General features: G+C 42.1%; 1 protein-coding gene across 8 annotated transcripts in view; it reads left to right on the plus strand.

Moving 5' to 3' along the window:
* Nucleotides 1-16,613, plus strand: part of LOC110529722 (nesprin-2) — a 233,020-nt gene that overhangs the window by 74,076 nt on the left and 142,331 nt on the right. For all 8 annotated transcript variants that reach the window (XM_036985202.1, XM_036985205.1, XM_036985203.1 and 5 more), the window contains 5 exons: nt 8,048-8,363; nt 8,547-8,711; nt 8,895-9,236; nt 10,317-10,441; nt 10,681-10,810. In XM_036985202.1, the coding sequence (XP_036841097.1) occupies nt 8,048-8,363; nt 8,547-8,711; nt 8,895-9,236; nt 10,317-10,441; nt 10,681-10,810 (1,078 nt within the window). The remainder of the gene's footprint in view (nt 1-8,047; nt 8,364-8,546; nt 8,712-8,894; nt 9,237-10,316; nt 10,442-10,680; nt 10,811-16,613) is intronic.

The following is a 16,613-nucleotide window of genomic DNA, read 5'->3' on the forward strand; positions in this document are numbered from 1 at the left end:
TCATTTAAAGTTGAATTGTACATGCAGTTTTGCTCTCTCTCTCTCTCTCTCTCTCTCTCGCTCTCTCTCTCTATCGCTCTTTCTTTCTCACTCTCACGCTCTCTTAAAAAGCGAAAACACACTCCAGATCCATGCCACAAATCGTCATATTGTATTCCACAATAGCACTGTAAAATGACTACAATATAGACTAAAGTATGATGCTGAATGTGTTTATTGTTCAAGAATATAAGTGGGGTGAGGAGGATGCTATGCGTCAGAGTCTTTGTCCTCAGGGGCGGTTGTCCTTTTGACTTTCTCTTCTTCTGTTTTGTCGTTCTCTGACTCTGCTGGGGGATTCAGTGTTGCCCTCATCATCATTCCACTTCTGTTCCTTGTGAGTGAGGGACCCTGGGCGTGGCTAAAACAGCTAATCTTAGCACTATCCTCAAGAGTAGGACTTAGTCTGCCAGGGGTTGGAAGGAAATTTGGCATATAAGAAGGTACAGCCTCACCTGAATATAGAATCATTAGAGTGGGGTTGTTAAGCCGTTGGCTTTTAGAACTCCGGCTACAGCAGTTGTCATCCTCTTCACCATAATCGCTTTGGTGTCTTGACACAGTGCTACAAGGCTTAGGTGTCTGAGAGTGGGAAAAAATTGTACTGGTGCGACGGGCCACAGTGCTCCTTCTCAGAGACATTTCGATCTTGTCATTGATCTCCTCCTGATGGCTTGATTTTCTGGAACGCTTTCTACCTTGAGCAACCGTAGGCTTGTGGTCATAAGAGGTCTGGGTGGTTGACTTGACAAGCTTGCTGTGAATTTGGACATTTCTGAAAAAAACTTGCTTTGACTTAGTTGTGTTTGCATGTTGAGGACCTGGTGCCTGGTGCCTGGGTGATCTTGCATTCCCAGAGGTGCCAGCCAATTGTGGGCTCTGAGTTCTGCCATTACAGCAGAAGCCCTCTTCCTTGTTATCAGAGTCATAATCTGCATCTTCAGCTTCTAACTCTAAAATCTCGGGCAGGTTTCTACTTCCTCCTGATGTGTCAGGTAGGTCTGCCGGGTTGACTGTATATATACTCCTGTCTCTATCTTCATTCTCATGGTGCTCAATAGCTCTTGGTATAGTGTATGGGTATGGCGTCAATCTCTTCACCCTTTGCATTGGCCCATGACTCTGAATGGAGATATGGGAATCTTCTTCTGCCAGCTCAGGTTGTTCACTTGCCATAAACTCTGGACTCCATGTGGTGCCAAGAGATTCTGCTTCATCAAACTCTTCATCATGCGAAGGGCTGGATGGCGTGAGTCTTAAATCGTTATATGGTTTTACATCACAGAAGAATATAGGTGGTGGAGGAGAGGAAGAAAAGTCAAAAGAAGGGGGTGGGGAGTGGAGGGGTCGCTCTGAGACAGTGTTGTCACTTGTTTTTTGGAACTCAAGAGAGGACCCAATTCCTTGCATGGGCTCATTGGCTGGATCAATTCCTTGACTTCTGTCAGATGATAATTCATTCCTCTGCAGGGAATCAGGAGTGGGTTCGGTAGAGAGCTCAGGGAACACCTCCAACACTGTAGATGGCCCGGTCTGTAGCAAGGATTCCGTAGATGGTTCTGAATCACACTTTAAACTATGATACATTTCAGTTATTTCCTGTAGCTCAAGACCCATCTCAATCTGTTGTTGGGTTTCAAAAAGCTCAGTATCTTGCTTAGAATCAGAAGTCACTTCAAACCCTTTCATGAGCTCAGAAGAACTCCCAGTCTTTTGCCTGAGTGTGGATAGCAGCTTAAACTCTCCCAGGGTTAGTTTTTGTGGCTCGGTGGACACGTCAAGCTTTTCTGGGACGTTAGATGTTTGAGGCTCAATAGGAATCTCAGTCCCATGCCTGAACTCAAGAGATCGCTGAATCCTTTCCTCATGCTCAGTTTCTTGCCTGGGTTTAGGGGACAATTTGGTGCCTTGGTGGGGCTGGGAAGACACCTCAATCTGCTGTTGGGGCTTAGCAGAGCCCATAAACACTTGGCCAGAGGGAACAATTCCTTGCATGCACTTTTGAGATTGCACAACCTTTTTTCTTGGTGGCAGAGGCATCTTGAACACTCCTTGAATCTCTTTGGCTGGCTCAAGCCATTGGGGCTCATTGGAAACTTGCCGAGAGTCAGTTGTCAATTCATATCCTTGCTTGTGCTTAGAAGACAGCTCAGTGTTTTGCTTGAGTTCAGTAGGCAGCTTAAACTCTTCCTCAGTCTCTGTGGAGGATTTAGTCATTTGTTGACATTCATTGGACATTTCAAATATTTGGCAGCAGCTAGGAGAACGCTCAATCCAATCATATGGCTCAGGGGAGCTCTCAGTCCCTTGGTTGAGTCTAGTGGACACCTCAGTTTGGTGTTTGGGTTCAATGGACATATTCCATATTTGCCCAGAGTTTGCAAAGGAATCAATTATTTGCATGGACTCATGAGACAGCTCACTTCCTTGAATGTACCCTGAAAACCTCCTAACCAGTCGTTTTGGTGGCAGGGGAACCTTGAACACCCCATGAGACTCAGTAGTTGATTCAGTCATTTTCATGGGTTCATTGGACACCTCAAATACCTGCAAGGAGTCAGGGGTCAGTTCTACTTCTTGGTTGAGCTCAGGACACTTTTCATTAATTAGCTTTAGTCCAGGAAGCAGCGTAGACTTTTCCTCTGTTGACAGTTTAGTTTGTTGGGATTGTTCTGTCCATTCTTGAGATTCAATAGAAAGCTTAGTCCCAAAAGATGTCTCAATGCCTTGCTCATGTTCAGATGACTCAATTCCTTGCCTGTATTTTGGGGACAACTCGCTCCCTTGGTGGGGTTTCGAAGAACATGGGTTGATCGTGTGTGTGGATTCAGAGGACAGTTCAAACCCTTGCATGCATCCATATGACTGCTCAGTCCTCTGCCCGGGTTTGGTATGTCGCTTGAACACTTCTTGAAGGTCTTTGGCTGTCTCAATCTCTTGGTTGAGCTCATTGGACGCTGTAAACACTTGCCAGGAGTCTGTATTCAATTCAGCTTCTTGGCACAACTCATTCTTCAGCATGGATTCAGGAGGTAGCCTGAACACTATTTGAGGATCTGTGGATGATCCAGTTGGTTGCTGGAATTCATTGGACATGTCAAATACTGTCATGAAGTTAGAGGACCACTTGGTACATTCCTGAGGTCCAATTGGGAGTTCAGTCTCTTGTCCTGGCTCGATGCAATGCTCGTGCTCAGGAGATAAGTAAATCCCTTGCCTGTGATCGTGGGACAACTCAGTCCCTATGTGGGATTTAGAAGAAACCTCAATGTTTTGTTTGGGCCCAGAAAATGCTTCAAACATTTGCACATCATTTGTAGGAAGATCAATACCTTCGATGGGCTCATGAGACAGTTGGATCAGTTGCATGCACCCAGAAGACCACTTAGCCCTTTGTCTTGGTGGCAGAGGTACCTTAAACACTCCCTGAGTCTCCATTGATGGTTTGTTTTGTTGCTTGGAGTCGGTAGAGATCGCAAACCCTTGCCAGGAGTCAGGGTTTAATTCAACCCCTAGCCTCTGCTCAGTACACACCTCATTCCTTTTCATAGGATCAGAAGGAAGCTTAAACTCTCCTTGTGTGTCTGTGGACAATTCAGTCAGTTGTTGGGGCTGAGATACTTCAGATACTTTAAATATTTGCCAGGAGTTTGGTAACACCTCAGTCCCTTGATTGTACTCAGAAAATGGTTCAATGTCATGCCATGGACCAAAGGATGATTCCGTCTCTGGCCAGGGCTCAGTGGGAGCCTTTGACACTGTGCCAGGTTCTGGGGAAGGCATAGTTATTTGCTGGAGATCATTCTGCTGTGTTTCAGTAGAATATATTCTAGGCTCAAGTGGTGGTTCAACAGCTGGTCTGTGCTCAGGAGATAAGCCAATCATAGGTTCAGATGACATTTCAATTATTTGGTGGGTTTTAAAAAAAAACTCAATCTGTTGTTCGGGCTCAGTTGACATGGATTCATGAGGCAGCTCAATGTCTTGAAGGCACTGCTCAACTGTTTGTTTTGGTGGCAGAGGCAACTGGAGCACTTTCTGAGGCTCTTTGCTTTGCTCAGTCCATTGCAGGGGCTCCTCAAACACTTGACAGGAGTCTGAATTAAATTCTACCTCTTGTTTGTGATCAGGAGACTGCTCAATCATTTGTGATGGTTCACAAGCCGACGCAATCTCTTGCCAGAGGTTCGATGGCCCTTTTAGGGTCTCATGCTCCCTGGACAATTCAATTTGTGGTTCTGGCTCAGGGGAAACGTCAAATGTTTGCCCCGAGTTTGGAGACAACTCAATATTTTTCTTAAACTCTGGAACTTTCTCGATCTCTTGCCATTTTTCAGAAGAGGATTTAATTTTGCCCCCATGTTCTGGAGATGTCTCAATCCTTTCTCCTAAAGGAGAACAGCAATAGTTGTTGCACTGCTCACACTCAAGGAACACTGGAAATGGAGAGAGACGGAGTTCCGAGAACTGCTCCCCCTCATCACTTTCTACGATAAATAAAGCAGGAGAGTCTGGGGGAGAGTCAGCTTGAGGGGATCCTGCTGAGGGAGATGGGCTAAGCTCCTCAAGGCAGTCCATGTACACTGAAGCAGGAGATAAACTGTCCTCTTCTTCATGGCCCTCGAAGACCTCTGCAAGGGAGAATACATTGTTGTCATATTCTGGGGATGGAGGAGGAGAAGGACTGTCTTCCCTCCTTGGGTGCTCCAAATACCATGGATCATTAGTGGGCTGGTTATCGTGGTAGGTCAGCCCAGTAGATCCGGCCGCAAGCCCTGGAAGTGTTCTCATCACAGGGGCATCATTCGTTGGCTGCCCCTGTGGTGTTAGGTCAATTGATGCACTGCACCCTGGCTTGATTGATAAAGGTCCAGTAGAATGATTGCAGCAGGGCCCATGTTTTCTAGTACACTGATCACAGAATGTAGCTGAACCAAGGTTCTGTGATGTAACTTTTTGAAGCCATGTTAGATCAGGCCTGCATCCTGCAAACATAAAACAGAATGAACTATAGTTAGGATACGTTTATTTTGCCCAAGCTAGTTTTTGCTTACAAAAATGCACAATGTTGTGAATGCATGCAATATTTTACAAAAAAAATAGTATGTTCATACTAGGACAGTCAACCTGATGTAAAATTATACTGGTTTATAGTGAAAGATTTGAAAAGCTTTGATAACATGGCGGCAAATGTGGACAAAATGCTTTTGAAAGACAAAATAATATTATCAACTGATGGATTAGATTGCATGTAGCAGAAGAAAGCTACTGATATGTTACAACCATTACTTATTTTTCACATTATACTATACTATACTAAAATTAGACATAGATTTAATGCTGGCATGGTAACAGTCTCCTCTCACTGTTTATGACATCTTTCCATGAAAACATACGAATGAGGAGATCATAATTAATGGCCTAGAAAAACTGTATCTACCATTTACAAATTGTGTTGAATTACGTGAATGTTACAAAGCAAAGCAAAAAAACAACAAGACCTATACAAAGAGATCAACGCTTAAAAAAAATTAAAACCATACTCTTCTTGCTTTTAGTTTAACACAATAGTTTACGTGAATCACAGAATGGTTTGGGGTACTACTACAACTACAGCTACTACACTGTAAAAGCCTACTACTACTACACTGTAAAAGCCTACTACTGCTACTACACTGTAAAAGGCTACTACTACTACTACACTGTAAAAGCCTACTGCTATTACTACACTGTAAAAGCCTACTACTACACTGTAAAAGCCTACTACTGCTACTACTACTAGTACTGCTACTAGGCCAACACTACTGCTACTATTACTACTACTACTAACTAACTACTACACTACTGCTGCTACTACTAATTGTTACTAGCCTATTACTGCTGGGCCACCACTAATACCTGGCATACTCCACCTCGCAGGTAGTCACTTCCACTTTTCTAGATTCAAATCCAGTCATAGTTTAATTTAAAGTTAACAAAATACTACCCAATTGAAAATAGGGAAATAACCTTACCTGGGCAATCCACCTTATGCAAATGAATGACAGGAATCATTCTTGTGAAGAATTCTCAGGAGTTGAGTACATCCATTTTGTTTTCATTTGACTTTTCTTTTCTTTTAAGTCTTACCAAGCAGGCAAGCTTTTTTTTTGATCTTTGACAAAAGTTCTAAGAACCTACCGGTGACATCACAATATCACTCTGTGACATCATCCTTACTGCAGAGTGCTGCCTTTCCAAGCAATCTGACCTGAATTCAATTACAGAATTACACAGTAAATAATGATCAAAAACAACACAAACCTTTTTTTTGCTCATCATTGAAGTTTAGAATGTTGTGGAATATTGTGTGTCATTATGTAACACTAGATGGCAGTGTCATTTCATCCATTGGATGCATTCTCATTTCAAAACAATATACAATAGTCACAGAATAAAGATATGTAACCCGATGCAGGACAAAACATTTGATTTCCATTAGATCTCCCAAACGTGGGTGATTCCAACAAAGTTCTGAGTAAAAATTATCACCCCTGTTTTTAAGCTTCCGATTTACATTTGATATTTTCTCCACTATAATTTCTCCACAGATATAGCACACATTCCAATGAGGTTACACACATCTAGTACTTCGAAAGCTCTAGGAAAACTGTTCCTTTTTCACAGTTTTTATAACAAAGAATTGACAATGATGCAGTACGCATCTTTGCCTGAAAATAACTGAAACTTTACATACAATTTTGTTGACAATTGTGTTTCCACAATAATGTTATAGTCAAAGTTAGATACCAACTCTGGCCTTATGGTTTCTGCCCTGAGATTGGAAGGTTGGGGGTTTGATCCCCTGTCTAATCATACCAAAGACTCTACAAATGGAACCTGATGCCTCTCTGCTTGGCTCAACATTAAGGACATAGATTGGGGAGATTAATGTATTATTATTAGCTACTGCACATGCAGCAGCTACTCTTCCTGGGGTCCACATACAAAGTACAGAACAGTTAAAAATGAGGTTTATATAGGAAAGACAAAAATACATATACATATATATATATACACAGTAAAGTACAGTACAGTACAGTACAGTTAAATTAGATATTTGGAAAGAAGAGAGGTGCTGTGATACAATATGTTTATCTGTTTTTAAAGCTAAACATGCCTTTTGGAAGTAAGGTCCTGTTACAGACTAGCTTCCTCTCCAGGGGGTATAATTCTACATCAAGCTGCCTCATGCTCCTGCACCTATGGGCTGTTCTGGCTCGGACAAGGCTTAATTGTTCAAAGTTTGTTTACTTAGTACACATTTGGATAAAGATACAAAGCAGTGCAACAAGGTGGAATAAAGTAAGTAATTTGTAGGTACCATAGTTCCTAACTAGACAAATGTCCTATTAACATCGATGCAATATTTGTTTTTATTTTTTACCCGGTCTAATCCCTGCCTTTTCTCCCCAATTTCGTGGTATCCAATTGTTTTAGTAGCTACTATCTTGTCTCGTCGCTACAACTCCCGTACGAGCTCGGGAGAGACGATGGTCGAAAGCCATGCGTCCTCCAAAACACAACCCTACCAAGCCGTACTGCTTCTTTAACACAGCACACATCCAACCCGGAAGCCAGCCACACCAATGTGTCGGAGGAAACACCGTGCACCTGGCGGCGTGAGCTAAGTATATACCTACTGGCCAAACCCTCCCTAACCCGGATGACGCTAGACCAATTGTGTGTCGCCCCACGGACCACCCAGGCGCGGCCGGCTGCTACGGAGCCTGGGCGCGAACTCAGAGTCTCTGGTGACCACTGCGCCACCGGGGAGGCCCGATGCAATATTTTTTTTACGCCCAGCGCTCTCAAGACTCGGCCCATTGTTGAAAAAGCATCTGCACTCAAGCACAATAATCAACATAGAGATGAAGTTCATACATACAGTCTACTTGATTTGGATTTGTTAGTGTCCATGAAAGGCATCTCTTTAACTCTATTTGTCTCTGTCTTTTTTCACTCTAAGTCTGCTGCATGGTGAGCCCGAGCTCTCCTCCTCTCTTCTGGTCCAGAGGCAGCAGGCCTGGTCCAGAGTGAACCAGCTCCAGCACCAGACTACCCAGCTCTCCCTGTTCTTTCCCTGGCCCGGCCTGGCCCAACACAGGCAGGCTGCCCAACAGGCCCGGGCACTACTGGACCAGGCCACAGCCTTGGGGCCGGCCTTCTCTGCCTTGGGGGCCCAGAGAAAGGAGCTTGCCCAGCGCACCAAGGAACCCAATTGGGAGGACCCTTCCTGGGCTACACTAGAGGATTGCCAACCTGCCTTGGTCAAAAAGCTCCATGTGAGTAGGCTATGTTTAAAATAGACATTTAAAAAAATGAGATTTCTAAAGTCAATCCTGGTTGGATTAAAAATATATGTTTTTCTGTTGATTCATGTAAGGGAGTTGCAGTGCACAGTTGAAGTAAATGTCTAATTCAATTACAAAAACTGTATATATTTTATTGCTCATTTGAATTTTCAGGGTATGTGTGTGAGTCTTGAGGGAGGCGTCCGTAACGAGGATCGCTGTGGCCAGCTGGTGCAGGAGTGCCGGCACACCTTGAATTCACTGCAGGAACGGATGCTGGGTATTGAGTCCCAGCCCAGAGACTCTAGTTTCCTGGAGACTGATACAGGGGCTGTGGAGGTGAGATGTATTAGTGTGATCACACTACACTACATACACACATATGCATACAACGCACGGACACACACAGCCTTTTGTAAACTCATCCTTTCAGAAATACATTTTCATTGCATTTTCCACTGTAAGAGCACTGCTGTTTGGTGAGATGTTTTGAAGAAACAACAAATCTGCCTGTCCCAGTAGGCTTTGCAGGAGGCCGTGGGCCACATGGAGAAAGACTTTGTGGAGCTCGAGACTCTTAAGGACATCCTGCTTGCCAGCTGCACCACCAAAGGTCAGGCCACCCTGTCTCAAGAGGTCAAAGATCTCCAGGACCAGAAGGAGGAGTTAGAGAGGGGCGTCAGCTGGCTGGCTCAACTACAGGCTGAGCAGCAGGTAGCCCGACGAGACCAGCGCATCAGGGAGGAGGTTGACAACCTTCAGAGGGTCCTACAAGGCTTGGCTGATCGTTTGGGGGACGACCCAGAAACGACTGAAGGATTCACTGATATTAGGCAGCTCCAGCAGCGCTGGCACGTCCTACAGGTATATCCTCCGGGATGAAGTTTCCCATCTTAACAGATCTAGGTTCATCTTCCCCAATCCTAATCTTAACCTTTAGTGGGGAATTGTTTGTCACTGACCCAGGATCAGCTTCTAGGGGCAGTTTCACCCTACTTTTAGCGCTCTCATGGTAGAAACATTGATAGAAAAATAAGGAATGGGCAAAGCCATCTATGGATTGTTTGAATCGTTTCCTATGAGTGGCGTATAACTATACTGAACAAAGATTTTACATAAGGAAATCTATTTAAATCATTCATTAGGCCCTATGGATTTCACATGACTGGGCAGGGGTGCAGCCATGGGTGAGCCTTGGAGGTATAGACCCACCCACTTGGCATCCAGGCCCACCCACTGGAGAGTCAGGCCCAGCCAATCAGAATTTGTTTTTCCCCACAGAAGGGCCTTATTACAGACATAAATAATCCTCAGCACCTGCAGGTGAAGAAGCCGGATGTGGATGTCCTGGGCTGGTGTGGTTACAAGTGGTCTATGGTCATGAGGCCGGTTGGACGTACTGCCAAATTCTCTAAAACGACATTGGAGGCAGCTTATGGTGGAGAAATTAACAATTAATTATCAGGCAACAGCTCTGGTGGACATTCCTGTAGTCAACAGGCCAATTGCACACTCAAAAGTTGAGACATCTGTGTCATTGTGTTGTGTGACAAAACGGTTCATAAAATGGCCTTTTATTGTCCCCAGCACAAAGTGCACTTGTGTAATGATCATGCCATTTAATCAGCTTCTTGATATGTCACACCTATCAGGTGGATGGGTTGTCTTGGCAATGGAGAAATGCTCACAAACAAATTTGTGCACCACATTTGAGAGAAATAAGCTTTCTGTGCGTATGGAAAATTTCAGGCATTTTTTATTTAAACTCATGTTGCGTTTATATTTTTGTTCAGTGTACTTATAACTACATCTGATAAATATAGGCTTAAAATTGACATGGTATAAGCTGGATAACTTAATTGTTCAGCATTTTGGAATACCCCACTGTTCTCCCGTCCATCACATACTTAGACAAACACACTTACTATCTCATGACTTGTTCAGGACTGTGACCAAAGCCTGAGGAAGCTTGCGGCACGGCTTCATCACCTGGAGAAAGCAGTAGGGTCAGAGGACACATATGGAGAATTTCAATTGGCTGTGGATTCAGCGGCCAAAGACTTAGACAGGTACCTATTAATATCTGTTCTGTAGCATTTTTTGAAAAACATGTTTTGGTACATGTGAGTTAATGTATTCTCTCTCTTTCTAAACCATTATCCTTTTCTCTCTCCTCTCTTTCATTCCTCTCACTCTTATTCACCCCGCTCCCCTCTCTCTCTCCCCTCCCCTCTCCCTTCCTTCTTTCTCCCTCCCCTCTCCCTTCCTTCTTTCTCCCTCTCTCAACCTATCCTCTCTGTCTTCGTAGCCTGTGTTTCTCTCTACATGAACGAATGCAGCTTTTTTCAGGCGGCACAGCCCTTAGAATGTCTGGGGCGATCTGTGAACTGCAGCAGTGGAACCAGGCAGCACAGTCAAATCCTCAAAAGTCTGTACAGGTACTGTAGTACCTCTGTCCACCCACATCCATCCACCATCCCATTTTATTTGTGTGGAACCTTTTACAAATACATTTGTCACAATTAAAGTACTTAAAGTAAAAAAGTACCTAAATCCTAAAAGAGTTTTGCAGGGACATTAAATATTTGTATATTGTTTCGGTTTTTAACTTCTGCGAACAAGACAAACTTCTGCGAATCAGAAAGTCACTGCTATTTTTACTGGACCAACCACATTGAGAGTAAAAAGCAATGTCTGTATGATATATTTTGTTGTCTCAATCCTTAAAACGATTTAAGAATGAAAGTTGAAGATGTTATGCTGTACTCCCATCCATTTAAAATGTTCTGAAATTGTTGTTTTTTAAAAACCTTTTCCCACAAATGCATTTGGCATGTTGAACACAGCACACAGTTTACTGAGGTTGTTCAGAAATCACTAGTTGTTTTTTAGATGTTTTTCCGCTAACGTATTTGTCATGTTGAACACAGAGGCCCGACTACCATGTAATATTAGCAAAGGGCACTTAAAGCGCACTTATACTCCATATGCCGGCCATCACAACAACACAGGTAGGAACCCGAGTGAGTTTTCTCCAATAGAGTTTCCACTTTGCTCTAATATCAGGGCCATTATCTTTGGATGTGCTCTGTCTCAAAGGAAAAATAGAGGGTTTGTCATCTGGCTCCTCCATTGGAAAATACCAGGCATATTAGTGATTCTAGATGAGGCATTTCTCAGAGGGGTTATTTTTTAAATGTCAAAGCACAGCCATCAGTCTCTGATTCAGAAGAGTTTGGTTAAATGCATTCAGTTGTGCGACTGACTAGAATCCCCCTTTCCCTAACATTAAGGGCATTTTCATTTGATTTGATTTGATAATCAACTTGGGTAGGCTAGCAGTTTTCAAAGGATTGAATTTGGTGTCCAAAGCCATTTCTGATCAGGCATAGATGTTAGCGCGACACAGGCTTAGAGGACACTTTGAAGATGTGCTAGTATAAAGCCCCAAAATTGTATTTTTGCAATTATTTCATTACGAGTTTCAGTTAGATCCATGGTGACATTGTAATGCAGCAAAATATTTTGAAACGAATGAGCACCCATTGCGGGGGAATTCATTGTTCAGTCAAAACCAGTAATGAGTCTGCTTTCGTCATGCAGGAAGCAGCACCATACCAGTGTCTACATATGTGGAAAAAAAAGAAAAAAAAAAAGTTTGATGTCATCAAGAGTAGAAAATATTTTTAAAACAGGGATTTTCAAACACTGAGATTCGCGGGGACTCGGGGAGCAGAAAAATGCCCCCGTGACTAGAAACTTTTTGCATATTTTGAAAAAAATAAAAATCAGTTCTTTGTTTTAATTCTACTCAATGATGTTATCGAGTAGGCCATATTTAGGACCTTTCTTCTTATCTTTTTAACTACATCATGTAGAAATGGGCCATTTTCAAATATGTAGACACTGGTAGGTGCTGGAGATAATGAATGAGGATGAAAAGTTGTGGAATTTGGTGATGGCAGAGGGTAAGAGGAATAGAGGTCCAACTCAGTGGAAAATCTGTCTCCCCAGCAGGGTTAGTTTTATTTCGCTTTTCACCAACCAAGCAAGGAATTTTTGTATGGAGGTCAATGAGATGTGTCAAATTTTGTCAACAAAAAAATGAATGGCATATTTGCTATTTGTGATTTAATTGATATTATAGAAGTTTCGTAATGCTTATGTTGTTACGAGTGTACTGATATAAGTCGGACTCATGAAATCCTGGCAACTTTAAGAAAAAATACTTTACATCAGTGTTGTCTCAAGATGGCTATGCATATTCATGGATGAGCCTAGTAGCATAGCATCTCTCTCTATTGAATACAGGCAGTTGACGTCAACAACCCTCATCAAATATTCAAAAAAGGATTATAATAATGAGATGTATCCACCAATCCCAAGAAAGTATAGACTGGAGCTAGACAGCCTGCCTTGCCGCTTTGTGGATAACAACTCCCATTGTTAGGGCGGACATCTTGTCAGTATATCCATAATCTTTGGTGATGGGCATGCCAATTATTTTCAGTGAGCCGGCTCGTTGGTTCCGTTCAGCTAAAAGAGCTGTTCATTTGGCACCCAAACGGCACTTAGTTCAGTAGCACTTAAAAATGTACCTAAAATCATGAACAAAAATTGCGAATCTATAATGTTAAGCTTACAAAGTTGCCTGACAGTATGTCAGATCGTGATTAGTTTAAGTCCATTTTTACCTTACCAAGTTAATGGTCTGAAAATAAAATAAATGAATGCACTGCAGAAATATGTGGACCAGAAAAAGTCTCTCCTCACGTTCTATTGTTCCTGCAGTGAGCAATTACAAAAAAAATAAAAAATCTTCAGATTTTTTTAAATGAATTTATCTGCAGATGTTCGTTGTCTGGAGCTCAAAAAGCAGTAGTAATAATATGCAAATCAGGGAGCCAAATTAACAACTCTCTCAGATGTGATTCGGTTCTCGGCATTCACCAAAGAGCAGTTCAAAAAGAGCTGTTCGTTCGAGAATGACCCTTCACTAGTGTAATTTCCCTTAAACCTGTGCGTGTTTGAGTCGACTTCAGATCTAATTGATCACTCATTAAGATTTGTAGATCAGTCAAACTGCAGTGTAGCAGATCTGAAACAGGCACGTTGAGACACCAAACTTAGTTTGACATGTTGTGGAAGTTTCTGCTTGTAGTGCTAAATAATGCTAGTTACTGCCTGTAGCAAATGTAAACAGTGTAACATCAGTTTGGACCTAGTATCTAGGTTTGTGGCGGTATTAGACTATAAATAATGTAGTGCAGTGCCTCCACCTAATAAGTAATGTACCCCTAACGATATGTACTTACTTACTAGGAAAACATGTACAATGCACACACAGTGAAACTACACAAATATATATCTCTTGAACTATGATAAAGAATAATTACAAGTCAACTTATGAATTATTATTAAATTACCAAATTACCATTATCAACTCATTTCAATGGCATCTATGCACACTCACTGTGTACCTAAGAGCACTCATATAAACAGTGGGAATCCAGGTCACCTGCGCGTGGCCAATGAGAACAGTCCATTCACGCTCTCACGTTCAAACACGTAGATAAAAACACAGTACTCCTCGATGAAACGGGACCCTTCCAAATGTTGCTAATTACAGTGCCAATAGAAAGTATTTACACTCCTGACTTTTTCCAAATGTGTATGTGTAACAGCCTGGATTCAATTGGAGTACTACACACAATAATACCCCAGAATGTCAAAGTGGAATTTGTTTTTAGATTTTTTAAGCTAAAATGTCTTGCGTCAATCATTATTCAACCTCTTTGTTATGGCAAGCCTAAATAGGTTCAGGAGTAAAAATGTGCCTAACAAGTCACATGGACTCATTCTGTGTGCAAGTGTTTAACATGATTTTGTAATGACAACCTCATCTCTGTACCCTATATGTAACGTTGTTAGGTCGAGCAATGAATTTCAAAATGCAGATTAAACGACAAAGACCAGGGAGGTTTTTCCAATGCTTCGCATGGAAGGGCTCCTATTGTTAGATGTGTAAAAAAAAAGAATGTGAAAATTCATGACCATGGTGAAGTTATTAATTACACTTTGGATGGTGTATCAAATCAGTACACCCAGTCACTACAAATATACAGGCATCCGTCCTAACTCAGTTACCGGAGAGGAAGCAAACCGACGTGGCAGCAGTGGAGCAGGTAGACAGCTTCAAGTTCCTCAGTGTTCAAATCCCTAAAGACTTAAAATGGTCCAAAAACACGCATATTTGTGAAGGCGCGGCAGTGCCTGTTCCCACTCAGGAGGTTGAAAAGGTTTGTCATGGGCCCTCAAATCCTCAAAAGGTCCTACAGTTGTACCATTGAGAGCATATTGACTGGCTGCATCACTGCTTGATACGGCAGTAGCACTGGCCTCGATCACATGGCACTATAGAGGGTTGTGTGGACAGCCCAATACATCACCGAGGCCTAGCTCCCTGCCCCCCCCCCCCCAGCAAGAGATACCGGTGCATCAAGTCTGACACCAACAAGCCCTTGAACAGTTTCCATCCCCAAGCATTACAACTGATAAATAGCTAACAAAATACCTACACGGACTCAGTTTACCCCTGTATCTTTATTTACCTTTTATTTCAATTGTCTCTATGCTCACTCACAGGGCCCTACACATTCACACACTGTCACTCCAACACAAACATTCACTCCATCCTTTGCTCACTTATACTGACTCTACACACCCGCTCACATGCAAGCTGCTGCTACTCTGTTTATTTTATATCCTGTTGCCTAGTCCACTATATATATATCTCTACCTCCATCATGCCAGTATCCCTGCACATGTAAATATGGTATTGGAACTGACTTTTTAGATATTTATTGTATATAGTATGCTTACCTTCTTACCTAATGGTGTATTTCATATTCTTATTTCTCATGTGTTTTTTCTCGACTTGCATTGTTGGGGTTTTCACTGTACTTGTGCATTAACTTGAAACTGCTCAGGGATTTCACCATGAGGTCACTGGTTACTTTAAAAAAAGGTAGAGTGTAATGGCTGTGATAGGAGAAAACTAAGGATGGATCAACATAGTAGTTACTCCACAATACTAACCTAAATGACAGTGAAAAGGAGGAAACCTGTAAAGAATAAAAAAATATTCCTAAACATCCTGTTTGCAATAAGGCACTAAAGAATTACTTAGTCAATTTATTTGCACATTCTTTTTTATTATTATCCCGAATATAAAGCGTTATGTTTGGGGCAAATCCGTCACTGAGTACCACTTCATATTTTCAAGCATGATGGTCGCTGCATCATATTATGGGTCTGGTTGTCATCGGCAAGGAATAAGGAGTTTTAGGACACTGGGAGACAAATAACAAATAACCTAAAACACAAGGCCAAATATACACTGGAGTTGCTTACCATGACCTCGTTGAATGTTCCCGAGTGTCTAGTTACAGTTTCAATTTCAATTTAAATTGGCTTGAAAAACTATGGCAAGACTTGAAAATGTCTGTCTAGCAATGAACAACCACCAACTAGACAGTGCTTAAAGAATTTCAAAAAGACTAATGTGCAAAGGTGTGCAAAGCTCTTAGACTTACCTAAAAAAGACTCACAGCTGTAATCACCACCACAGGTGCTTCAACAAAGTATTGACTCAGGGGTGTGAATACTTATGTAAATGAGATATTTCTGTATTTAATTTTCACTACATTTCTAAAAGCATGTTTTCACTTTGTGATTCTGGGGTATTGTGTGCAGGTGGGTGAATTTAAAATATTTAAATCAATTTTGAATTCAGGCTTTATCACAACAAAATGTGGAATAAGTCAAGTGGTATGAATAGCTTCTGAAAGTACTGTATATACAGATCATCTCTCTCAGATCACATCAAGTGGCTACTCACGTCACCCAGAGTTCAGTCTCTCACAGCATCTCTAACGGTCGAGCCTCCAAGCAGGAGGAAAGAAAAGTCTTCTTCTGATGACAGTTGAACCAGAACAAATCCAACGCAGTCCTAATGGTGGTCGGGGATGAGAGACTAACAGTTGATCAAATTGGTTTACTCAGACCGAGTTAAACTAACTTTTAAAAACAATAAAACAATTAAATAGCCATCTTGCTAGCTCACGTAGTTTGCAGTGTTGCCCTCTCCTCACATGTCGGGCTGTTCTAACTGTCCGTCTCCAAAATATGTCCAACATGCAACACAATAACTACATCAGTCCGTGCTAGATAAAGCTAAAA

The sequence above is a fragment of the Oncorhynchus mykiss genome, chromosome 8 (assembly GCF_013265735.2).
Source record: "Oncorhynchus mykiss isolate Arlee chromosome 8, USDA_OmykA_1.1, whole genome shotgun sequence".
NCBI classification, from domain to species: Eukaryota; Metazoa; Chordata; class Actinopteri; order Salmoniformes; family Salmonidae; genus Oncorhynchus; species Oncorhynchus mykiss.